Source organism: Tamandua tetradactyla, chromosome X (genome assembly GCF_023851605.1).
Source record: "Tamandua tetradactyla isolate mTamTet1 chromosome X, mTamTet1.pri, whole genome shotgun sequence".
Classification (NCBI taxonomy): Eukaryota; Metazoa; Chordata; class Mammalia; order Pilosa; family Myrmecophagidae; genus Tamandua; species Tamandua tetradactyla.
In genome coordinates this window covers 97,039,764-97,066,515 of record NC_135353.1, presented here as the reverse complement: position 1 = coordinate 97,066,515, position 26,752 = coordinate 97,039,764, and the positions used below count along the sequence as shown (strand labels likewise).

At 35.1% G+C, this 26,752-nt stretch overlaps 1 protein-coding gene across 2 annotated transcripts in view; it reads left to right on the top strand.

Annotated features, from left to right (window-relative positions):
• Window positions 1–25,115, top strand: part of CHIC1 (cysteine rich hydrophobic domain 1) — a 52,985-nt gene extending 27,870 nt beyond the window's left edge. For both annotated transcript variants that reach the window (XM_077146573.1, XM_077146572.1), the window contains 3 exons: window positions 16,780–16,836; window positions 17,111–17,170; window positions 18,492–25,115. In XM_077146573.1, the coding sequence (XP_077002688.1) occupies window positions 16,780–16,836; window positions 17,111–17,170; window positions 18,492–18,542 (168 nt within the window). In that variant the 3' untranslated portion in view covers window positions 18,543–25,115. The remainder of the gene's footprint in view (window positions 1–16,779; window positions 16,837–17,110; window positions 17,171–18,491) is intronic.
• The last annotated feature ends 1,637 nt before the right edge of the window (window positions 25,116–26,752 follow it).

Here is a 26,752-nt window from a genome sequence, read left to right as displayed (position 1 = left end):
AACATGTGGTAACTATTCATATTGATTTTTTTTACTATTTTTATTGAGAAATCTTCACATACAACAATACATCCACAGTACACAACCAGTGGCTCACGGTATCATCATATAGTTGTGTATTCATCACCATGATCATTTTTAGAACATTTGCATCACTCCAGAAAAAGAAAAAAGTAAAAATTCATACATCCCATAGCCCTTACCCCTTCCTCTCATAGACCACTAGTATTTCAATCTACCTATTTTTTTTTACCCTTACCCCCCCCATTATTTATTTATATATTTTTCCTTATTTTTTACTCATCTGTCCATACCCTGGATAAAAGGAGCATCGACCACAAGGTCTTCACAATCACACTGTCACACTGTAAAAGTTATATAGTTAAGCAGACATCTTCAAGATCAAGGCTACTGGGACACAGTTTAGCAGTTTCAGGTACTTCCATCTAGCCTCTCCAATATGCCATAAACTAAAAAGGAGTATCTATATAATACATAACAGTAACTGCCAGGATAATCTCTCAGTTCTGTTTGAAATCTCTCAACCATTGAAACTTTGTCTCATTTCTCTCTTCCCACTTTTGCTCAAGAAGGCTTTCTAAATCCCATGATGCCAGGTCCTGACTCATCCCAGGAATCAGGTTCCACATTACCAGGGAGATTTACACCCCTAGGAGTCATGTCCCATGTAGGGGGGGAAGGCAATGAGTTCATCTGCTGAGTTGGCTTAGAGAGAGCGGCCATATCTGAGCAACAAAAGAGTTTCTCTGGGAGTGACTCTTAGGCATAATTTATAAGTAGACTTAGCTTCTCCTTTGCAGGAATAAGTTTCATAGGAGCAAACCCCAAGATTGAGGGTTTAGCCTATTGACTTGGTTGTCCCCACTGCTTGTGAGAATATCAGGAATTCCCTAGATGGGGAAATTTAATATTTCTTCCTTTCTCCCCAGCCTCCAAAGGGGACTTTACAAATACTTTTTAATTCTCTGCCCACATTACTCTGTGATATTTGGAGGCATCACACTAACCTGTAAAAATCAACAAGATCTCACATCCTATTCAAGATTCCATGTAATTATGATGTTCAAATAAACAGACCATACAAGTTAAATTAGATAATTTGCTACACAAAATATAAATTTCGTACCAAATAAACATATTTTCCTTTGGTCTCACACAAAAGTTGAAGTATAAAATATGGACCATATCATCTGTTTCCCTGTATTCTGATTTACCTTAGTCCTATCCAGATCAGCTTCATTCATATCTCTAGTCGAAGTTTGATCACTTTTTCAATTTTCTGATGGTTGCTGTATGGGGTACTGTTGACTTTCATAGCTTCAGTGCTGTAACTCTGAGTCTTAGGTGTCACATATATACCTGACATTCCAGGGAATGAACAGGTTATTTACAGACAGCTCAGTAGCTCAGAATTTAGAAATAACAGAACTCCAGAATAGATGTGACTGCTGTGAGAACTTAGAATCTAGGACCCTTTGCAATAGGCCCCAACCTGATAATCCATGCTCTAGAATTCAGTTCTCTGAGTTTGTATATTATAGTTAGTCCATATGAGTGAGGCATGATAATATCTATCTGTCTTTTTATTTCTGCCATTCCATTCACCATACAGTCCTCAAGGTTCATTGACCTAGTTGCTTGCCTCACAACTTCATTCCTTCTGGCAGCCACTCAATAGTCCATTGTATATGTACACCACAGTTCCCCCTTGCATTCGTCTCTCATTGTACCCTTAAGCCACCTCCATCCATTGTGAATCACAAACACTGCCACCATAAACACCAGTGTGCAAATGTCCATTCATGTCCCCACTCTTAGTTTCTCCAGTTATAAAACAGCATTGAAAGCAGATCCACCAATTTTAATATTTTGCCATCCTTACCATATCCTTCTATCCATCCATCCATTCATCAGTTTGTCAGTCTGTCAATCTGTCCATCTGTCTGTCTATTTATCAATCCGTTCTGAACATTCAAGAGTGTAGATTGTATATATCATAATCCTTGAACACTGTACATTTGCCATGTACATTTCCTAAGAACAAGAATATTCACTTTTATATGCACTTTAAGTGCACTTATCAAGTTCAAGAAGTTTAACATTGCTATAAAGCTTATAGTCTATATTCTAAGTTTTCATATGTCCCACTATGAAATTGTTTCAATATCCTTTTGAGCCTTCTCTTTTCTCCTGTTTTCTTATAAGCATTTTCATTTGAAAGACATTTTACTTGATACAGAATTCTTGGTTGAGAGTTTTCTTGCTTTCAGCCTTTAAATATGTCATCCCACTGCTTTCTTGCCTCCATGTGTTCAGATGAGAGATTAGTACTTAATATTATTGAGGCTCCCTTTTAAGTGACTTGTTGTTTCCCTTTTGTGAATTTCAATATTCTCTTTTTATCATCGGCATTCACCACTTTAATTATCATATGCTGTGGCATGGCTGTATTTGGAATTATCTTATTTAGAGTTTGTGGGGCATTTCAAATGTTTATATTAATGTCTTTCATTAAATTTGGAAAGTTTTCAACCAAACTCCTCTGTGAGTTCAGAGGAACTCACAGTTCCTCTGGCTCTGTTTGTGTTTCTTAATTCTTCCTTCTGCTCCGTAGACTGGGTGGCTTCAGTTGTCTTATCTTCAATTTCACTGATTGTCTTCTACCAGCTCCAATCTGCTGTTTATTCCCTCCAGGAAATTTTTTTTTCTGGAAAGAAAAGTTTTCTTTTTTTATTAGAGCAGTTGTAGGTTTTCAGATAAATCATGCCGCCTCAGGTCTTGGAGAGGGTGAAACACATTCCTTGGGGTTTGGGGAGAGCCTGGTTGCCAACACAGGCAGGGGTTGAGTATGTGTGTCCTGGAGATGGCAGAGAGCCTGGGTGTGGCCCCAAAGCTTGGAGAGAGTGGAGCCGAGAAAAAGTTGGTCTCCCCAGTGTCCCCCAAGCTTGCATTTGGAGAGAGATGGGTCACTGTGTAGGGCCTTGGAAAGGGTGGGACTGCTACTTTCTATAGCCCCAAAGATAAATTACTAGCAGACTTTGAAATCTAATGGGGTTTGCCCTGCAGGTCTTTGAAACTACTTGAATCCAGTGAGCTCTGTTTTTCTTCCAGTTTCTCCCTATGGAAATGGGGTATTTATCCTATGACTGTCCCTTCTTTGTATATTGGCAGCAAATAACTTCTTGTGAGTTTTACAAGTCCAGAACCAGAGAATTTTGACTTAGGACAGACCATACCTGTAGCTGACTTTGATGAGATTTTGTACTGTTTCTGACTTTGTGTTGCATTTGTATTGTTATTGAAATGCTTTTAGGCTTTCTCACATTGTGATGGAATGAATGTATTTTGTATATAGGAAAAACATGTCGTTTTGAGGGTCCAGAGGGAAGAATGTGCCAGTTTGAAAGGATTATGCACCCTAGAAAAGCCATGTTTTAATCCTGATCCTTCTGGTGGAGGCAGCAGTTTCTTTTAATCCCTATTCAGTATTGTAGGTTGGAAATTTGATTAGATTATCTCCACGGAGATGTGACTCACCCAGATGTGGGTATTAACCTTTGATTAGAGGGCGATGTGACTCCACCCATTCCAGGTGGGTCTTGATTTGTTACTGGAATTCTTTAAAAGAGGTAATATTTTGGAGAGCGACGAGAGAGCCATGAGACCCCTGAGAGCCCATGTAACCAGAGAAGTCCTATCTTACGTTGCCATGGAGATTTACACCCCTGGGTGCCACGTCCCACATAGAGGGAAGGACAGTGAGTTCACCTGCTGAGTTAGCTTAGAGAGAGAGGCCACATCTGAGCAACAAAAGCAGTTCTCTGGTGGTGACTCTTAGGCATAATTATAGATAGGCTTAGCTTCTCCTTTGCAAGAGTAAGTTTCATAGGGGCAAACCCCAAGATCAAGGGCTCTGCCTGTTGATTTGGTTGCCCCAACTGCTTGCAAAAAATACCAGGAATTCCCCTAAAGGGTAGTTAAATGTTTCCTCCTTTCTCCCATTTCCCCCAAGGGGACTTTGCAAATACTTTTTTATTCTCTTTCCAAATCACTCTGGGATATATTGGGTCATCACACTAACCTGTACAAACCAACAAGATCTCTCGCCTTATTCAAGATTCCATGTACTTACTGTGTTCAACTAAACTGACCTCTAGGTAACTTTTCATTTCTGTTACTTTGTCTGGTTCCTTCTCATAATTTCTTTCTGTTGATACTCTTTGTTTTCATCTATCATTTTCCTGACTTTCTTTGGTTCCTTGTTCATGTTTTCCTTTAGCTCCATGAGTATATTTAGGGCCATTTTTTTTAGTCTTTGGTATGTTCCAGGTCTGGTGCTCCGCATTGATGGTTTCTAATGCTTTAATTTCCTTTGCCTGGGACATCATTTCCTGTTTTTTTTTGTGTGTGTATGTTATAATCTGTTGTTGAAACCTGGACTTTTTTTTTTAGTAATAAGTAGTAAAGTTTATTAAAAAGAGAGAGTACATGTTACAGAGGTTAACATGGACGTGCCCAAGGGAGGAACACATACTGAGTGGAGTGTGCCGAAACCTGGATATTTTGATATTCGAATGTGTTATCACTGGAATTTAGACTCTGAGGCATCTGTTTCTTAAGATTCTACCCAGCTATTGTTATGACAGTGTTACCTTTGAATGCCAGGAGCTAACAACAAAAATAAATAGAAGGAAATAAAAGAAAACACCTTCCCCAATCTACAGGCTTTGCAGATTGACCTGTGCAAGTGCTCTCCTTCAGAGTTTATCCATACAGTGAGTTTAAGAGTGAAATTGCTTAGTCATATGGAAATTCTGTGCTTAACTTTTTGAAGAAAACTGTGCTGGTTTGAAAGGAAGTATGCCCCCTAAGAAAAGCCATGTTTTAATATAAATCCCATTTCATAAAGGTAGAATAATCTCTATTCAATACTGTATGTTTGAAACTGTAATGAGATTATCTCCCTGGATGATGTGATTTAGTCAAGAGTGGTTGTTAAACTGGATTAGGGGATGACATGTCTCCACCCATTTGAGTGGGTCTTGATTAGTTTCTGAAGTCCTATAAAAGGAGAATGAGAGATTCAAAGAGAGCAGAGAATGCTGCAGCACCACGAAGCGGAGAGTCCATTGGAGATGAAGAAGGAAAACGCCTCCCAGGGAGCTTCATGAAACCAGAAGCCAGGAGAGAAAGCTAGCAGATGATGCCGTATTCACCATGTGCCCTTCCAGCCGAGAGAGAGAAGCCCTGACTGTGTTCACCATGTGCCTTCTCATTTGAGAGAGAAACCCCGAACTTCATCGGCCTTCTTGAACCAAGGTATCTTTCCCTGGATGCCTTTGATTGGACATTTCTAATTGGGACATTTTCTCAGCCTTAGAACTGTAAACTAGCAACTCATTAAATTCCCCCTTTTTAAAAGCCATTCCATTTCTGGTATATTGCATTCCAACAGCTAGCAAACTAGAACAAAAAACAAACCGTTTTCTACAGTGGCTGCCCTGTTTTACATTTCCACCAGCAGTATACAAAAGGTTCAATCTTTTCCACATCCTCACCAAAACTTGTAACTTTCAGTCTTTGATTATCACCATCCTAGTGGGTATAAAGTGGAATCTCTTTGTGGATTTGAGTTGCATTTCCGCAGTGACTAATGACATGGAACATCTTTTCACATGCTTGTTGGCCATTTGTATATCTTTTTTGGATAAATGTCCATTCAAGTCTTTTGTCCATTTTAATTGGCTTTTACTGTTTTTGTAGTTAAGTTATAAGAGTTTTTTATATATTCTGGATAGTATACCCTTATTAGATAATATGATTTAGAAATGTATTCTCCTATTCTTCGGATTGGTGTTTTGCTGTCTTAGTATTGTTTGATGCATAAAAGTTTTTAATTTTAATGAAGTCCAGTTGATCTATTATTTTCTTTTGTTGCTTGTGCTTTGGGTGTTATATGTAGGGATCTATTGCCAAATCCAAGGTCATGAAGATTTACACCTATGTTTTCTTCTAAGACTTTTATAGTTTTAGCTCTTATATTTAGGTCTTTGATCCATTTTGAGTTAATTTTTGTATATAATGTGAGATAAGGGTCTAACTTCATTCTTTTCTAAGTGGACATCCAGTTGTCTCAGTACTATTTGTAGAAGAGAATATTCTTTCCCCATTTAATATCCTTGGCATCATTGTCAAAAATCAAATGACCATAGATGTGAGGATTTATTTCTGTATTCTCAATTCCATTCCTTTGATTTATATGTCTGTTCTTATGCCAGTATCACACTGTTCTCATTACTGTACTGAGTTTTGAAGTAGGTAAACTGTGCTTCCTCCAAGTTTGTTCTTATTTTTCAATATTGTTGTGGCTATTTGGGCCCATACAATTCCATATGAATTTTAGAATCTGCTCTTACATTTCTGAAAAAATAGTCCACTGTTATTTTGATAGGGATTATATTGAATCTGTAGATTCTTTGGAGGAATACTGCCATCATAGCAATGTTAAGTCTTTCAATCTATGAGCACAGAATATCTTTACATTTGTTTTCATCTTCTTTAATTTCTTTCAGTAATGTTTGTAGTTTGAGAATATGAGTCTTGCACCACCCAAAATTTATTCCTAAGTATTTTATTATCTGGATGCTATGGAAAGTGGAATTGTTTTCTTATTTTCCTTATTGGATTGCTTATTGCTTCTATATAGGAATAAAACTGATTTGTCTGTGTTGATCTTCTATCCTGCTACTGTGTGGAACTCATTTATTAGCACTAATAGTTTTACTGAGTATTCTTTTGGATTTTCTATGTAAGATCATGTCATCTTTGAATGGAGATAGTTTTACTTCTTCCTTTATAATTTGGATTTCCTTTATTTCTTTTACCTTTCTAATTACAAAGGTAGAACATATAGTACCTAAAGAACATTATAATATAGTGTTGAATAGCAGGGACAGAATTGGGCATCCTTGTCTTGTTCCTGATCCTGTTCCTGAGGGTGAGAGCTTTCAGTCTTTCACCATTGAGTATGATAGTAGTCCCAGATTTTTTATAGATGCCTTATATCAGTATAAGTTCTATTCCTACTTGGTTGAGTGCTTTTATTGTAAAAATTGCTTTATTTGCAGCAATTGAAATAGTTGTGTATTTTTTTCCTTCATTCATTTAATGGAGTATATTACATTGATTTATATATATTGAACCACTTTTGCATTCTTGGGATAAGTCTAATTTGGTCACAGCATATAATCATTTTAATATGGTGCTACATACAGTTTCCTCATATTTTGTTGAGGATTTTTACATCTGTATTCATCAGGGACATTTGTCCGTAGTTCCTTTTCTTATATATCTTTGCATGGCTTTAGCATCAAGGCAGTGCTGTTTTCATAGAATGAATTGGGAAGTCTCCCTCCTCTTCTGTATTTTGGAAGAGTTTAAGAAGTATTGCTATTAATTCTTCTTTAAATGTTTGGTAGATTTCACCAGTGAATCCCTCTAGCTCTGAGCTTATCTTTGATGGGAAGTTTTTCATTACTAATTAAATATCTACTTGTTATAGACCTATTCAGATTACCTATTTCCCTTGTGTTAGATTTTGTAGTTTGTATGTTTCTAGGAATTCGTCTATTTCCTCTACTTTAATTAATTATAATACAGTTTACAGTATTCTCTTATAAACCTCTTATTTCTGTAAGGTTGATAATAATCTCCCCTCTTTCACTTCTGCCTTCAGTAATTTTTTCCTTAGTTGGTCTCCCTAAAGGTTCAATTTTGTTGATCTTTCAGAGAGCCAACTTTTTATTTCATTGATTTTTCTATATTGTTTCTCTGTTCTCTATTTTGTTTATTTCTGCTCAGTTCTTTATCATTTCCTTCTTTTACTAGCTTTGTGCTTATTTTGCTTTTCTTATTCTAGTTCCTAAGGTATAAATTTGTGTTACTGATTTAAGATCTTTCCTCCTTTTTAATGGAGATTTTTACAGGCATAAATTTACCTCTGAGATTGCTTTCGCTACATCCAATAACGGTGTATTTTCATTTTCGTTCATTTCAGAGTATTTTCTAATTTTCCTTGTGATTTCTTCTTCGACCCATTGATTGTTTAAGAGTCTGTTTAATGTTCAACTATTTGTGAATGTTGTAGATTTCCTTCTGTTTTTTATTTCTAGTTTCATTCTGTTGTGATCAGAGAAGATAGTTTGTATGATTTCAGTTGTACTAAATTTATTGATTCTTGTTTTGAGGCCTAACATATGATCTATTCTGGAAAATGTTCTATGTGCATATGAGAAGAATGTGTATTTGACTGTTGTTTGGTGGGTGTGCTGTGTATCTCTTTTAGGTCTAGTTGGTTTATAGTGTTATTCATATCCTCTATTTCCTTATTGATCTGTCTACTTTAAAAAAATTATTAAAATTCATATATTGAAGTCTTCAATTCTGTCAATATTTGCTTCATATATTTGGGATTTTGTTGTCGGCTATAAAATAATCGGTATATCTTTCCCATGGGTGGACAATTCGATCAATATATAATCTCCTTATTTGTCTCATAACGTTTTTTGTCCTAAGTATATTTTGTCTGACTTTAGTACAGCTACCCCTGTTCTCTTGTAGTTTCTGTTTATATGGAATATCTTTTCCTGTCCTTTGACTTTCAATCCTTTGTGTCTTTTGATCTAAAGTTATATATAGAGAGACAGTGTATATGTGGATCATTTTTAATCCATTCAGACAATCTCTGACTTTTACTTGACCATTTAAGCCATCTAAATTGATTAATTATAATTAAGGACTTATTTTTGCAGTTTGGCTTTTTGTTTTCTATAAGTAATATCCTTTTGTTTCTCAGTTCCTCCATTACTGCCTTCTTTTGTGTTTAATTGTTATGGAGTATTTTTGTATTACAGCTTAATGATTCCCTCCTCATTTCTTTTTCAGTGTATTTTTTTTTTAATTTTCCTAATGGTTACACTTGGGATCATAATTAACATCTTAAACTTATATTAACCTAGTTTAAATTAATAGCAATTTAGCTTCAATAGTATTTGCAAAAATCAGTTCCTGTATATCTCTGTCTCTTGACCTTTATGTTGTTATTGTCACAAATTACATCTTTAAACATTGTATGCCCATTAATATAGATTTATAATTATTGTTTTATCTATTTGTCTTTTAAACCACATAGGAAATTAGAAGAGTTACAAATCTAAAATACAGTAATATTGGCTTTTGTATGTATATGTTCTTACCTATTCCAGTGTTCTTTATTTCTTCATATGGGCTTGAGTTCCTGTCTAGTGACCTTTCTTTTTTAAAGCTTGAGGACTCTCTCTAACATTTCTTGTAGGTCCTGTCTAATAGTGATGAATTCCCTCAGGCATTGTTTATCATGGAATGTCTTAATTCCTTCTCCATTTTGGAAAAATAGTTTTGCTGAATATAGAGTTCTTGGTTGACAGGGTTGTGATCTTTTTTTAGCGTTTTAAATGTTGCCGCTCTTCCTTCTGGCCACAGTGGTTTCTAATGAGAACTTGACTGTTAATCTTATTGAGGAGCTCATGACAAATCACTTCCCCCTTCCTGCTTTCAAGCATCTCTCTTTGTGTTTGGCTTTCCATAGTTTTCTTATAATGTGTGTGGGCATGGATCTCTTTGAGTTTGTAAGTATCCTACTTACAATTAATTGGGAGTCTTGAACATGTAGTTTCATGTCTTCTATCAAATTTGGGGATTTTCAACCATTATTTCTTCAAATATTCTTCTGCCACCTTCTCTCTATACTCATTCGGATACCCTTGTTAGGCGTATGTTGGTATAGTTGATGGTGTCTCATAGGCCTCTTAGGCTCAGTTCATGTTTCTTCATTCTTGTTTTTTTCTGCTCCTCAGACTGTATAGTCTCAGTTAACCTATTTTGAAGTTCTCTGATCCTTTTCCCTGCTCAAATCTGGTATTGATCCCTTCCCGTGAAATTTTCATTTCAGTTATTTTAGTTTTAAGCTCCATAATTTCTATTTGGTTCTTTCATATAATACTACCTCTTCATTGATATACTCTATTTAGTAAGTCATTGTTCTTCTGGTTTCTCTTAGTTCTTTGTCATTGTTTCCTTCAGCTCCATGAGCATATTTAAGATATTTACTATAAATTCTTCGTCTAGAAGTCCAATGTCTGTGCTTCTTCTGGGACACACTGTTAATTTCTTTTTTCCTCCTGTGAATGGGCTATGCTTTCTTGTTTCTTTTCATGCTGTGTAATTTTTTATTGCAAAGTGGACATTTTGAATAATATAATGTGGTAACTCTGGAAATCAGATTCTCCCAATTCTCCAGGGTTTGTTGTTATTGTTGTTTGCTGTGAGTTGTAGTTCTTTTAGTTGTTTAGTGACTTCTCTAAACTATTTTCTGTTGTTGTTGAGACTATATTCTCTATCATGTGTAGTCTCTAAAGTCTCTGTTACTTAAGTTTAGTGTGCAGCTAATGGTTTGTCTGAGGGTGAGGCCCTGAAGACTTTTCCAGAACTTCTTATAATCCCTGTTGCAAGGCCCCTTCTCCAGAAAGCTATTCTGGTAGTGTGAGGACAGGATGTCCTTAGGCTTTCAGTCCCACGATGGGAACAGGGCTAATACCATGGTGAGTCAAGGTCTTTGGCCAGGTTTCTTCCTCTAGTGGGTATCCCAGCTGGACTAGGAAGCAAAGAATCAGGTTCCAGAGAAATTTTGTCTCCTCTGTCAGCCTGTCAGGCTCCTGGGGATGCCTTCTCCTGCTGGTCGTGGCAGAGACTGGGACTGGGAAGGTCCAGAGATCCTAAGGAAATCCAGGCTTTTCTGGTCTCCCTTACAGGTCAGGGAGGCCCCTCTTGGAAAAGGGAATGGAGGGACCCAGTGGAGAATGTGTCATGTGGAGGTTGCTGTGTAGACAAAGGCATGAAAATGACAAAGGAAGGAGTATGATGCCAGAATGTTGAGGGGATGTGTCCAGAGAGCAGAGCACAGTATGAGGCGGGGTAGAATAGGAAGACTTCAAGTGCCCAGTTAGCCTGCCTGAACATTGGAATAATCTTGTCAATGGCTACAAAAATATCTCGCTGGCATTTTGATAGGAATTGCACTAAACGTGTATACCAACTTGAGGAGAATTGACATCTTTCCTGTGTTAATTTTTCCTAGGATATGATCTGTCTCTCTGTTTATTCAACTCTCTGATTTCTTTTTCACTGTTGTTGTAGTTTTCAGTATACAAGTCTATATTAGTCACGGTTCTCTAGGGAAACAGAACCAACAGGAGATATCAGTGAATATTTGGGGACTTTTTGTAAGAATTGCTTATGTGATTGTGGGTATGCACAAGTCCAAATTCCATAGTGCAGGCTGCAAACTGGAGACTCTGATAAAGGTTTTCAGTGAATTCCCTAGGAGAAGCTGGCTGGCAGAAGTAGAGATGGAAATTCTCTCTTCTCACTGCTAAAATTGTCACTTCTCCTTTTAAAGCCTTCAATTGATTGGATGAGACTTCTCTCCTCAGTTGAATGTAGATGTTATCAGCCATAATGCAATCAGCTTACTGATGATTTAAGTCCATGAATGTCCTCACACTAACAGTCCATTGCTTGCTTGACCAAACAACTGGACATGAAAACCTGGCCAAGTTGACATATGAGCTTAAACTTCACAGTCTACCCCTTTTCAACTTGTCAGCTATACATATATCCTTAAACCATACTTCATCTATAAATAAAAACAGTAACAGTCATCCAGTCATATTTTCACCTAACAGTTCTCAGCTCTCCTGCATACAACCAGAAATGCACTATCTCTCCCCAGAATAAGTGACAGGTCCTTGGGTAATATTTACTCTTAAACTTCATATCCCAAACTTAAATACTATGACATGAACATTACAACTGATGTCATAAAAACAGGGAATTAGATCCAGAAAAAAATTTGCTATATATGTACACACAAATATTCTCATAACAAAACAAAGAAGAAATAGTCATAACCGTTATAGTCCTCATTTCTGTAACTGATCACATGATTGATTGTAGCTCATATTTACTACTGCCTTCTTCCACTCCTCATTCCATATTCCCTTTACCCTAAGCAAGCACCATACCTGGGGGGGGGGGGGGGGTTCTTTGCCTGGTAGGGTGGCCCAAATCCTGATTCCTGAAGTTTTTGTGCCATTGGCTATTCTGACTGGATTGCGTTGTTGCAGTTCTCTGTTGACAGGGCATGGTAGTACTAAGAGATGCCCTAGGAGATCTTCTGTATTCCAGGCAAACTCTACTTTGCCTTCATTGTGTAGTTGTACTTTTAGTTCCCCTTGATAGGCAGGATCAATCATTCCGCTCTTTGCCTGTTAATTCAGAGGCATGAGATGCTGAAAATGGGCAGGTGGCAGTCTTAACTTCCAGTTCAGTGTAATCATTGTTGTATTTCCTATGGAAGCTTCTCCTCCTTTTGGAACTAAGATCAGTAGACCAGCACAGCTGAAGGTTGCGGGAACAGGAAACAGACATTCTTCTAGTGATCACTAGGTGTAAGAGTGACTGGTGCCGCTCTCATTTCTACTCCTTCAATCCTGAACGTATGGATCTTGACTATGGCAGAAATAATACCATAGAGTGCATTAGGCTTTTGAATGTACACAGCCTTCTGGAGAACATTTGCCTAGCCCTGCAATGTATTGCCATCCAGTTGGCACCCATAATTGAGCCTTCAAAAGGCCATTCCACTGTTCTGTCAATCCATCTGCTTCAGGATGATGGAGAACATGGCTAGAACAGTGAATACCATGAGCATATGCCCATTCCCATACTTCATTTTCTGTGAGGTGAGTCGCTTGATCAGAGTTAATGCTGTGTAGAACACTGTGACAGTGGATAAGGCATTCTATAAGTCCACAGATGGTAGTTTTGGCATAAGCATTGTGTGTAGGGAAGGTAAACTCATATCCAGAGTATGTGTCTATTCCAGTTACAATAAAATGCTGCCCCTTCCATGATGGAAGTGGTCCAGTGTAAACATCACAAAATCCTGTATGTGCTTTGTTATATTTATACCTAAGTTTATTTTTTTGTTTTTGAGCCTTATAAACAACATTGTATTTTTAATTTTGGTTTTCACATGTTCATTGCTAGTATATAGAAATACAACTGATTTTTGCATGTTAATGTTGTATCTTGTGACCTTGCTGAACTCACTCATTGTTCTAGGAGTCTTTTGGTACATTCCTTGGGATTTTCTACTTAGGCCACACATCATCTGCAAATAGGGCCATTTATATTTATTTCTTTCCAATCTATATGACATTTATTTTCTTTTGTTTCCTTATTGCACTGGCTAGAATTTGCAGAACTAATTGAGTAAGGGTGATGAGAGCAGATATCCTTGCCTTATTCCCAATCTTAGAGTGAAAGCATTCAGTCTTTCACCATTAAGTATGATGTTAGCTGTAGATTTTTCATAGATATCTCTTTATTGGGTTAAGGAAGTTCCTTTCTGTTCTTAGTTTCTGAGGGTTTTTATCATGAGTTGGTTTGGATTTTGGCCAGTGTTTTTGCTGCATCTATTAAGATGATCATTTAGTTTACTTGTTTGTTCTAATAATGTTGCATCAATTTATTTTCATATTCCTGGTATAAATACCAATTGGTCAGGATATATAATCCTTTTTATATGTTTCACAGATACACTTTGCTAGTATTTTTTGGTGAGAATTTTTGTATTTAAGGATATTGATCTGTAGTGATGTCTTTGTCTGGCTTTGGTTTCAATGTAATAATGTTCTCATAGAATGAGGTGGGGAGTGTTCCCCCTTCATTTTCTGAAAGAAATTGTGTAGGATTGGTATTATTTCATCTTTAAACATTTGGTAGAATTAGTCACAGAAGCCATCTGAGCCTGGGCTTTTCTTTGGAGAAAAATTTTAAATTACTAATTCAATCTTTTTGTTATGCATCTAATTTTATCTAGAAAGGTACCATCAAGTACAGTGGCCCACGTGTATACTCAAAATGTTTGACTACATTGTTGCTGATCTGATTCATTGACTCTAAGTGAACCAAGATGTCTGCTTATTTAGGATTTAATTGCCAATGATTGTTAACTTACACAGTTAAACACATAGAATAGTTTCTTGGGTTAATGCTTTGGAAATCATTTCAGTTATATTCTAATTTGTAAGTAATTTCAATTTTAGGAAGTAGTTCTCCAAGTTAACAATGCCTGCTAGACTTGTTTATCAGAAACCTTATAAAACTCTTCCAGTGAAGGTGGCTGAAGGATGCACTGACTGAGGAAATAGATGGGTGAACAATGGTGTATACATATGGTCAAATATTGTGCTGCTACAAAAAGGAGTGAAGTTGTGAGGCATGCAACATTGTGAATGAACCTGTGGGATATTTGGCGAGGCAAAATAAGCCAGAAACAAAAGAGCAAATATTGTATGGTCTCATTTAGAAAATACTTATTAGAAAACAGGGGTCTAGATTGTACACTCTTATAACAGGCACATTTAATCCTGAGTGGTAATTGTTATTTCTGGATTTTGAGAGGCTCTTTTATATATTTATAATCTGGTATTTAGAGATAAGAGTGAAACCAATCAGGTCGAGATTAAGGTAATTCAAAATACAGGGTAAGGCAGACATTGTCTATATTTTAGAATCTCATCTACTCTTTGAGACCAAAGGAATAAAGATTTATTTTGTCCAGAACCCAAATTTTCTGGATCAGGTAGTCTAATTCAACCAGTCTACATAGATAATTTAAATAGTCTAAACACAGGGAGCCCAGAAAAAGAATGAGGGCCTTTAATCCTGAATAGCTTAATGTAGTGCCTGGATACATCCAGGAGTATATTAAGCAGATAATCAAAAAGTATTGGCAAAGTCCCTTGAGGGTTGGGAGAAAAAATATGGAACTATTAAACTTTACCCCTGAGAAAATCACTGATACTGTGTCAAGCATTGGGAACACCCAAAACTATAGGCCAAGTCTTTGATCTTGAGACTTGCCCTTGTGAAGCTTGTGTATGTAGCATTGAAGCTTAGCCTACCTATAGGTATGCCTAAGAGTTTCTTCCAGAGGACCTCTTTTGTTGCTCAGAAGTGGCTTCTCCCTCTCTAAGTCCAACTCTGCAAGTGAAATCATTGCCCTTCCTGTTACGTGGTACATGACATCCAGGGGTGAAAGACACCCTGTCAGCTTGGGAGATGACTCCCAGGGTTAAGCGTGGTCCTGGCACTGTGGGATCAACAATGCCGTCCTGAACAAAAGAGGGAAAAGAAGTATAACAAATAAGAAATTAGTGGCTGAGAGAGTTCAAATAGAGTAAAGGACTACTCTGGAGGTCACTCTTACCCAGCTTCAATAGATATTGCTGCCTATCGTAGCTTGCTAACCCCCAAAACAAGACCATTCTTGCCAAGCCTAAAGAACATATGGGAACATATGGTTATGAGAACAGCATTATATAAGATTCTACAAAGGTTCCACACACTAAGTTTACTTTCCAGAAACCTGCAACCTCCAGATGGGTCCCTGGACCAGAAAAGTGCTGAAATGCAGAGGGGCCAGCCTTTCCACAACATCAATTAGTCCATTTCCCTATCCCATATTATCAACAGCCCCTTCCAACTTGAAAAAGTTAGAATGGGCATAGCCCAAATACCCCTAAAGAGTGGAAGAAAGATCATAAGTGGAGTTATACAGAGAAGGTAGGGTTTAACAAATGAGCATGAATGCTGAATCATTATATTGATATTTCTTTTAGTCTCCAGTATCTTACTTAGAGCAACTAGAAGTAAAGACCTAAAATAGTGGAATTGTAACCAATACCAAACTCTGAAATCTGTTCTACAACTAATTATTGTGATGTGTTTTGTAATTTATTCCTTTTTTGTATATATATTATTTTTCACAAAAAAGTCGTTTGTGATAATAAATACACAGCTATATGATGATATGTGAACCATTGATTGTACACTTTGGATGATTACGTGGTATGTGACTATATAATATATAGTAATAAAAAATTAAAATTAAAAAAATCTCTTCCAATGAGAATCAGAAATGCATAATAGTCTTATTTTAATGTTTTCAAAGGTTTTGTTAAATTTTATAAATCCCTACAAAATGCATACATTCTAAAAGGAAAAATTTGACCTGTTTCCCCATTTATTACATTGCTTTTTCTCTGATTTATATTTTCCTTCTAAATACAGGTTCTCTCACTGGCTCTTTTTAACATGTTCTTTTCACTGGAAATTCTGGTATTTGTTGGTTTACTTAATTCACCCAGTGGCCCTTGACGGACTCCTATATGCCAGTTGTTGTGCTAGAAACTGTGATAGGAAGACTTTTTATGAGAAATCAGGTTAACTTACCTATTAAATATTTACTGAAAAACGAATCCTGTGAAAAGATACATGCAAATCTAGATTAGGTCTTGAAAGATTTTGACAACAGTCCAGCAATTGGATTCATGACACAGAGTAACTAGTACATATTTTATTTTGTAAAGCATTTATCATCCTTTTTTTTACTAATATGACTATTAAAATCACACAAAATATTGCTATTCTTTTAGCAACTTCTGTCAGTTATATTGCTTTTTTCTGATTCCTAATAGAAAAACAAGAGGAGAAAATAATGGTATCTTACAAATAAGCAGAAAAATATAGATACATTCAATTTACAAAGTTCTTCAGCTCACCTTGTAACTACATCTTGATCCTTTCTCTTAGACCAGAAGATCAATTCAGAAGTTATTAGAATGGGAAAATAACAGATTATATCACAAGGTAAGAAAGTTTAAGCAAATAAGTACCTCATTCATATATTTGGATCACTAAGTTAAAAAAATAAGCATCTTAAATGTGAATTTTACAGGCCAGTAAAGGAATGGATTAGAGAACTAATGCTCAATTTTTCAAACATATTCTTTGCAAGGTATTTTAAATGCTGTGCTTTGTATCTTATACTTATTCCTGGATTATTTTCAGTGACTTATTCACATGTGTAAACTGTTATTAGTTAAATTAATATCAAAATAATTAACAAACTGTACTTTCTCAGCTTGCTTTGCACTGGAAATTGACTAAAAGGAAATGTGAAACTAGCAATATGATGGAGTATGTAAGTATGCAGTTTTTTAATTATATTTTTTGGAGTTGATCCAAAGTGTAGCATTTTGTTCTGTGTATCATTTGTCAGAACTTCTTTCTACTTTTAATCTTCTCAACCTGAAATTTTCCATTGGAACCTAGTGGTTTCTAACTTCTTTAAATTTGTAGTCAACATAAAATATCTTGGAAGCTAGCAATTATTTAGATCTTAGAACAAGTCTCAGTTAATATGATCAGATAAAAAACGTTACACCACTTTAATATTCTTTTAACCTAGGTGCAAATCATACCATATGGTTATGGGAACAGCTGCTGTCAAACAAAGTATTTCAAAATATAATCTTGTGGAAACTTGCTAAAATAGGAATTGACTTCTGTGAATTCATATTCCTGGCTTTTCTTTTCTTGGCTGACATTACTTTGAATGAAGAAATTATAGGTTCTAAATTTTTTTTGCTGTAGACTATGCGATTTTAGTCATAAAGCTTAGATTCACATCTGTCCATTGTGGTAAAGTCAGCATCAGCATTCATAAGAATATTAAAATTAGAATGCCTGCCATTCAGGAGACCTGGGTTCAATTCCTAGCCCATGTACCCTAAAAAACCCAACCAAAATAAAAAGAATACTAAAATTGATCCAAGCTTCAAGTTGCTGGCATTTAGTGTGTATTTAATAATAAAGTACTCCAGTTGCATTTCATAAATAAGGATTATTTTAATATCACTCTCTAAATAGTTTGAAGGAAAAGTACAAGTGACCACAAATCTAAAACCCACTACAGGCAAAACACTCAAAGTTATCTTAGGTTTTTATTATTATATTTCCAAACCTTTCTGTCATTAAAATGTTTTAGTCCATTTGGGGACATTTTATTATTTTTCACAAACAACCTGCAAAAGATAGTAATACTCAAACAATATTGCCTGCTTTAATTGAAAAATATACAGATATAATATAGTGTATAATTTCTAATCTGTATAATGCAATATAATCCCTTCTGTGCTTAAATAAATAGTGGAAAGATACATGATAATGTAAATAGGGTTTGTTTTTATGAACCTAAACAAATACTCATTGTAAATCAGGCAATAAAAACTATCAGCTGCAGTAAGTGGTTATGTTTGCTGGTTTAATTTAATTGCCACCTAAAAATACCTTGTAGTAAGTTCTTTATATAATTGTATTTAATATAGTTCACTGACTTTATTGTTTAGTATCAAAATGTAGTCCTGTGAAAAGTGATTATAGACATTCTGGGTTATACATAAATGATATTAAATCAAAATTATTTGTCAATATATTCTTGTTTGTTTGTTTTTATTTTTCAGGTAATACTAATAGAATTCTTACCAAAATATCCCATATTCCGACCTGACTGAGGAATTTTATTCAGTCACTTCTGTGTTACCTGTCATTTCCCACCCTTAGTGCCTTGTAGATGATTTTGGAATGAAGATGGGCTCCTTTGCTGTATTCAAATTATTCTTTATAATGGTAGAATATTCTCCTGACTCTTTTATTTGTGTTTGTTTAAGAAGAAACTTTGCACATCTTTTTATGTTAAATAAGGCTTGTATTTTGCACTCTCACTTTTTACACACACATATATACACACATACACATATATACACATACATATATACATACATATATGTCATATACATATATGTGTACATATAAAATTGGCCACTAAAGATAATATCAGTGCTGATGTTAAAGAAAAAAAAACTTGTTTTGAGCATGCTGCCTTACAATTTTCATACTAAATGTTTCTAAATATGCAGCATTTTTCCAGGCTATTTATACTCTGCAGTCCCTTCCTAGACACATTTAAATAAGCTTTGGTAGCTTTTAGAAATGGTTTTACTCTAATCTGCTTTTAAAGAAAATGCAATTAACAGCACTGGTTTTGTCCTGCACTTTGCTAAAGTATCACTTATGTTGTGGATAAAGTATTTAATCACCTAAAGACTTGTAAATATTGTCTCTTTGCATAATGTAAAATGTGGTATGCTATGGTTTACAAAATATAATATTACTCTTACTGTATTGCCAACAATTTTGCATAGATTTTAATATGAATGAAGTTTGCAAGCATCCTTGTGAATGTATAGACCGTTAACATGCCATTTATGGCAAAGCCATATGTGTGCTAAAAATTTCAGGTGTAGGGCAGGATTGCCCTTTGTAACAAGTGGATTAAAATTGAAGTCATTGTCCCAGATATTCTGCATTGCATCTGAAACCAAGAACCTTATTTTCTGAACCTGTTTTTTTTTCATTTAATTCAGTAGTTCCCATTTTGTCCACCACTCCCACCCCTAAAGGAATTCCTTTGGCATCTGACACATCTCAGCCCCACAATCATTCGTTTTTTCCCTTTATGTATCCTCTCCCTCTTTTGCAAATACACACAACTATGCCCTTTAAAGAATGTTTTAAGATTTCAGATGTCTTCGGAGATTCCAAACCCCCATGAAAGCAACTGCTAACACCTTCTGGAAATCGAATATTCTACTTTGGCAAAGCAATTACAGCTAAAGAATATAGAGTGGCTGATTGGTAGTTGATAAAATATTCTAAGTCCTCTTTTTGAGAATCTTTTTTAAACATTTGGATATTATTAATGAGAAGAGACAAGTGTTTAGACAAAAATTTTATTAGTTTATAAATTTAGAACGTATGTAGCCATTTCACTGATATTTCACTTTACGGTTAAGAGGAGTGAGAGCACCATACTTTAACTCTTCTAGAATTTAAAATTTTAACGTAGTGAAAGCTTCATATTATGTTAATTTAACTACAAATGTATGCCTATATGTAGGCATTATTTGTAATTTATAGTGCTAAAAATAGATTAAAAGTATCTGGGACTGAATAGTATTTTATCTGCTGTCTTATTCTTATTACTTTTAATAAACCTTTTAGACAAATATTCATCCCAATGAAGAGAAAATATTTTCTTCCTACAAGGTCAAGCCCTTTAATACCTTAAAAATCCACAATCCTTGACCAATTAAAAAAGAGGGAAAAATGAGATACTATTTGATATGATTATAATTGTTTGCAAAAACACTTTTCCACCTCCCTTTATACAACCCCACTACCCCCTTGCCACTCAGCTACCCACAGTCTCTAACTTTTAATATATTGTGTATGTCTGCCTGCTGCAAAATTGAAGTTATACTTCTAGAAACAAGGTGGAAATCTCTGAAAATTGTATACCAAATGTCTTGTTTTACAGCTAAGGTCAGGGGGAAAAAATGTTATCTGTGATTTTTGTTCCAGCGCTTCAAACTATGACATTTTAATACCAAAATTGGTTTTCAGCATAATATAGAATTTCTAATTATCACTGATAGAATCATTGCTTTTAAATGTCAACCCTTGAAATCTCATTTTTTTCTGTAAACTTAGAATATGGCCATGTCTTAGACATAGTAACTTTTGTTACTGTATAAATCATGCTTGGTTTTGATCAAAGAACTCCAGGAAGTAATGAATTGTTTCCATGAAACAAATATTTAGACAGAAATAGAGGGTTTCTGGAGGTGACCGTATGATTCAAGTAACAGTAACATCATAAAAACCATTTGCCAGCATGTGTAAAGTTAATTTTAAACCTACTCAAATTGCTTTTAAATATGATTTTATTATTCATTATGCTAGTTGACATATCTTATTTTCTTGAACTACCCAGAAGATACTCAGTTCTCTTTATTTCTCTCTTATGTGACTGCTATTTCAAACTGTTTTCCTTTGGAGTAGTCTAATTAGCAATTGGGTATTTTGGAATATTTGGGGGTTTGTTTACTTTTAAATGAAATTGGCAGCAATGAATACTGAAATGACAGAGCATGCTGTGGAGTTAATTCCTCCTCCATTAAGTGTTTTTTTTTTTTTTAATTCTCAGAACATTCTTGGATTTTACTATTAGGTTAGTAAAATATTTTTGTGAAAGTTATTTTTAGATTGAAGAAAATAATTTTGAAATTCTTTGTTACATAATTTTCCTTTATGAAACCTGCTGCTGTAGTTTCCAGATAAAATAAAATATATTTGCCGAAGTAAAAAAATCGCACAAGGCTTGGAGATTACAAGTTAAAGCTGTTATTTCTCTAACTTTCCTCACCTAAATTGTGTGTAAAATGGATAAGCCCTACACCTTTTCAGCTTCATTCTTTCAATGGAGGTTTGGACCATAATGAATACAGACTTTGTTTTCTGTTATGCCACTCCATCTTCGTTCCAGTCAGAGTTTCACTTCTTTATAATTGATGTTTGAATGCTTCTCATTTGACCCAAGATTCTGAACTAATACATTGATCCAACTGGTAATTTTTAAGCTTGTCCAGAAGACTAATAGCTTGTGTAATGTTAATGACGAATATGGGCAAGTGTTATTTACAGACTTAGTAACTCCATTCCTGACATATTCTCTACTCTTTGTTCCCTCCTACCCCCTGTGTTAACTTAGGAAAGAGCCCATTGTCATCAAATGTTAGAAGTAGATGGAAAAGTGCCTTGTCTGTCTTGTACAACAATAGCATTATGTTGAAGAAAGCAGAGTAAATAGATTGGGAGATCATTAGATTAAAAATCACCCTTTTCAAATAGGTATATAAATAGTTCACCAGTATATTGTATTTTATTTATTATTTAAAGACCATTTCTTTGTTATCCCTAATCGTGTGATATATTAGTGTCAAAATGCTATAGAATAGAACTGTCAGCCATTCACATGAATAATTCTAATGCTAGTGACATGTAATTTAACATGGTTCTTGAAGGACAAGGTCTCTGGTTGAAATGCTTCCAAACCTCAGGTATTTATTGCATATTCTATCCATATTATTATGACTTGTAAACACTAATGTCTGAGCAATTAATCAAATTATGTTAATATTTATTTAAACACTACACCATTTTAAATTAAATTTATTCTTGTTTGTTCATAATTTAAAGTTCAATAACATTTGTTAGTCTATGAACAAATAGGTATTTTTTCCAACTGTAATGAGAGCTTTAAAAGAAGTCATTACCATTTTAATTTTGTTTACAAATAAACTACCACTTAAAAAAAAAATCTCTGTCTCAGTGGCAGAATTCTTGCCTGCTGTGCCAGAGACCCAGGTTCGATTCCCAGAGCCTGCCCATGCCAAAAATAAAACCTCACTACTTGAACGTAAAGTCCCCAAACAATATTTCATTAGGGTACTATATTGACCTAGGAGAATATAGAAATTGTACATACCTGATTAATTGGAGCAGTTTCACATAGTGGAAATACTTTTTACTAATTTGGTTATAAGATGCTCAGATTCATTTCAGTGAGGTCCTCTTTATGTCTATACAGGTCTGCTTTTTAAAAAAAAAAAAACTATTTTGCAACACTCATCAGATTGTTTAGTTTCCTTTAAATGGTGAACTTTTTGGAAATTTCTCACCGAAAAGGAATAGATGTTATTAGTATCTGTTCATGTATTATTATATGAATTAAATATAACTGAAGTTTATTTATTTATTTATCTTATCTTGCCCTGAACCTTACCTTGCCCAAATTTCTCTTTCCTGAATCTGAGCCAACATTTTTATTTTGATGATGCTAACCTGAAAATATGCCCCATTTTCTGTGCAGTTTGTCAAATTCACAAAATATGAGGAAGTGATCTAATATGATGGGCTTCAGGCAAGTCACTTAAATTAAAAGTCTTGTTCTCTTCATCTGTAAAATCATGGGGTTTGGACCTAGAGCTAGACAGGAAACATTCTGTGACTCTAGGAATGGTTAGGAAATTTTTACTCTATAAAACTTCTGAATGATTATTCAGATATGTGACTCTTGATGGAAACTCTCACAGTGCCTTGCACATAGTAAAAGTTTGATATTTGCCTACTGATCGGTGTGTGTTCATATCACACAGACTCAAAAGGACCTGATGCCTCCTAGACCTCAGCCTTTCTAGGGTGATAAATGAATGAATGTAGTTTCCTTAGGAACTGGGGACTAAGGCTGTGAGTTTTGCATATATGTGGAACTTGACTATGCAGCTATAACTGGTATCCAGGCAAGAATTATAACTGTGACAACAATGGGTATATGGAAGGACCCACTCTGACGTTTATGTGCTAAGAGTTTCATTCCTATCCAGCATCTGCTTCAGTGTCTTATAAGTTACACACCCTCAAAAAGATCTATTGGAAACAATTGATACTGTAAGGTAGAAAGGGAATTGGCATGGTATTCAAACCCACATCACTTCTGGTTTAATTCTTAGCTCTGCTGCTTTATTCCTCTGTACCTCATGTCCCCATCATTGAAGTGGGGACAATAATCTGGGCCTACCTCACAGGGGAATTGAGGATATCTTTCATATATTAGTGTGCTTTTGAAGTTTACTGAAGATATATTGAATATCATAATTGTGTAATGTCTAAATGGATTCCTTTATATCCATGTTTGTATGTTTTCTTTCTCATTCAAATCCTTCAGAATCAGTATTGAAGTTGGACTCTTTTTTTCAGTAGCAAATTTTGCTATTAATCCCCTGTGTGTTCCACATGGACAGCTGTGTTATGTTAATACTTGATTTAGGGAGGAGAAGTTGGTGGATGTAAACCAGTAGTTACCACTTTGGGGCAGATGAAGACAGCAACTGGGGCATCCTTGAATCTTTTTCCATATTTCATAAAGTGTACTAGAAGTCATATACTTACCCATAATCCTGCTGTACAAGTCAACTAAGATATTGAATTTCCTTGTATATTGCTTATATTTTTTTCAATTTTGTCTGTTAACAATGGTTATCACATGCTAATCAGAAATTGTGACTGGCAGTTTTGCCTTTGATTAATGAAAAACAAGAAAGCCTATTACCTACAATTTGGTAAATAAAGTACTTGAAAACCCTGGGGAAGGGAATAATAAAGGAGCCTTATGGTTAACATGTTGGGTACCACTGTTATAAAGGAACTAAGACTATTTGACCATCTCCACAGATTGGCTTATCTTATTCCTGAAAAATAAAATGATTGATGCTAGAGTGTGTGTGTGTGTGTGTGTGTGTGTTGGCTAGATTGGGCTCTATTACATCAGGTTAGAATTTGCCTTCAATTTTTTTCTGTTTCAGGATATAACTGAGTTTATTTGGATGTGTATGTATAAATCATACATATACATACATATAGGATTGCAAATGTGAAGTTTTATAATGCCATGTTCTAGAATTGGACTAAATATCAATGTTGAGTCTCTCAAAATTAGTTCTGTATATAACTCAACATGATGAGTCAAGGCAATAATTTCTCTAATGTTCTTTTTTTATTCCTGCTTATCTTGTTTGTTTGTTCCTGTATTGGCTTAGTTCTTGATTTTCAATTTTTCTAGTAAGCGAATACTGTTTAAAAATTTTTTAATGCCTGGACTTTGAAACAAGTTATAAGTGTTTGAAAGTATATAAACTACAAACAAGTTTACCATCATTGGACTACCCACAGACAAATTTAGAGTCTTGGCTGCAAGAACAGGAAATCCAGGTAGCTAGAAAGTGGGCATTGATCAAAACATCTGGTTGAAGAACCTAGTATTTCCATTCTTTGGCAGAGAATGCCTGTTGGGACAGCTTTACCAGAAAAGAATAATAGTGGATATGTCCATTTAGACCAAGCACTTTCATGCATCTTGTGTTGTTACGTAGCCTGTGGAATGAATTCATTTTTCTTTCTTGAGTCCAGAGAACTCAACTTATATACAGCTGTGCCAAAATGAAGGATACCTGCCTCTATGAAACTTTCACTGCTGCTTTTGTCGTTGTTCACTTGTCAGATATAAAATGTTGTTATCTCAGGATGCAAAATTAAAATAAAGCGCAAATATATGTTAATGAATTGTTTTGTGTGTTCTTTGGTGCATCTTCCTTCCCTTCCCCATGTCTTCATTATTATAAGGTAAACACAGGCTTCCTTTTAAAAATTCTATTTTGCTTATTGCCTCTTCCCACATTTGCTAGTGTTATAGTCTGACCTTGTAATATATATTTTGGCATTTGGTTTTGAGGGCCTTTCTTGTGCTCAGTGTTTGTCATTTAGCTAAGTAGGAAGTTGTTTCTAAATTATTTTGCATTTAGTCTTGTATGCCTACGTGTAAACTACAAAATTAAAAATAAAGTACAAGTAGTTGAGTGAGTTCTATCTTACTAAGCATAATTTTTTAATACAGGACTTATGTAAAGCTACTTGACAAAAGTTTTTATGTCTTGTCAGCAGATTATATAAGATATTCAAGTGTTAATATCCTCTACTTGAGTTACTGCTCAGCTTATTAGACATGCAATAACATTAGATTTTTTTAAAGCATGACAGATTTTTGCAAATTGAGCAAAAAGCAAAACACAATATAAGAAAAACTATTTCCCAGTATCTTTGGTAATTGAACTGAATATTGCAGAAGAACTTCTAAATTTGAAAATGTTAAAGCAGAGATGACACACTTAAATCTACATAGAAGTTACAAAATGTTTTGTTTTTAAACTATTTTTTGAAATTCCTATACGGATGGGGAAAAATCTGTACATTTCATTTATGACATTTTGAATGTGAAGTAGGTTATACTATGTGGGAAGCACTTTTACATTACATTTTACAATATTGAGGTCAGATGCCAAATGCCTTTAAAGCTGCAATTAAATAGTTAACATTTAATGAGGTGCTTCACTTACCCAATTGTAAGAAATTCTTTGGGAAATGCTAGAATTCTCCCATTGTAATTAACAGGAAATCTGAGTTGTAATCCCTGTTCTGTCACTAAACTCCCTGAATGACCTCTGGCACAAATTAGGACAATGTATCAGCTTTATTTTGTCCATCCTTCCCAGAGTAGGGGGTTGGGCTAGATCAGGGTTACAAACTAAGCCAGATCCCACCCTGTAGACATGTATGTTTGACCTGCTGAATTTTTTTACACATTTTGAATTATTTGCCAACACTTGAAATTAGGAAAGTTCACACAGAAACCCAGATTTCTATCTTATAAAAACCCACATCAAGAATCAGCTAGAGCTGAGTAGCAGCCATGATTGCCACTAATCCCTCCAGACCATGATGGCTACATATAAATGTTTGTGTGTAGATAGCAGAGTAGGGGGAGAGTGCATTTTCCTATGTGGATAATAAATATTTTCTTGCAAATGACCTACTTCATTGATGTTACCCACTTGATTTCATAGTCTTTGAGCTAGATGATCTCTAAGGGGTCATCTAATTCTAACATTCTGGGTTTTCATCAGATGATTCTATAACGTTAGTGTATTTGGAAATATGCCACACAATGATGAATGGATTGTGCTTATGAAACAGGTCAGGCTTCCAATTGGAATATTTAGCATCACAGACTCCTCATAGTAAAGAATAGCCATAATCAGGAAGAAACAACACATTATTTTAGAACTGACCTTTACTTCATACCCTTTCAACAAAAGGTTTGTCCAGCTACTCAAAGCAATACTGGCCTTGTTATCTCCCATGGGTAGTATTGCAGAGGTAATAATGAGAACTGCCATAATGAGAACTCTTGGTGAGAATCTATAAAACC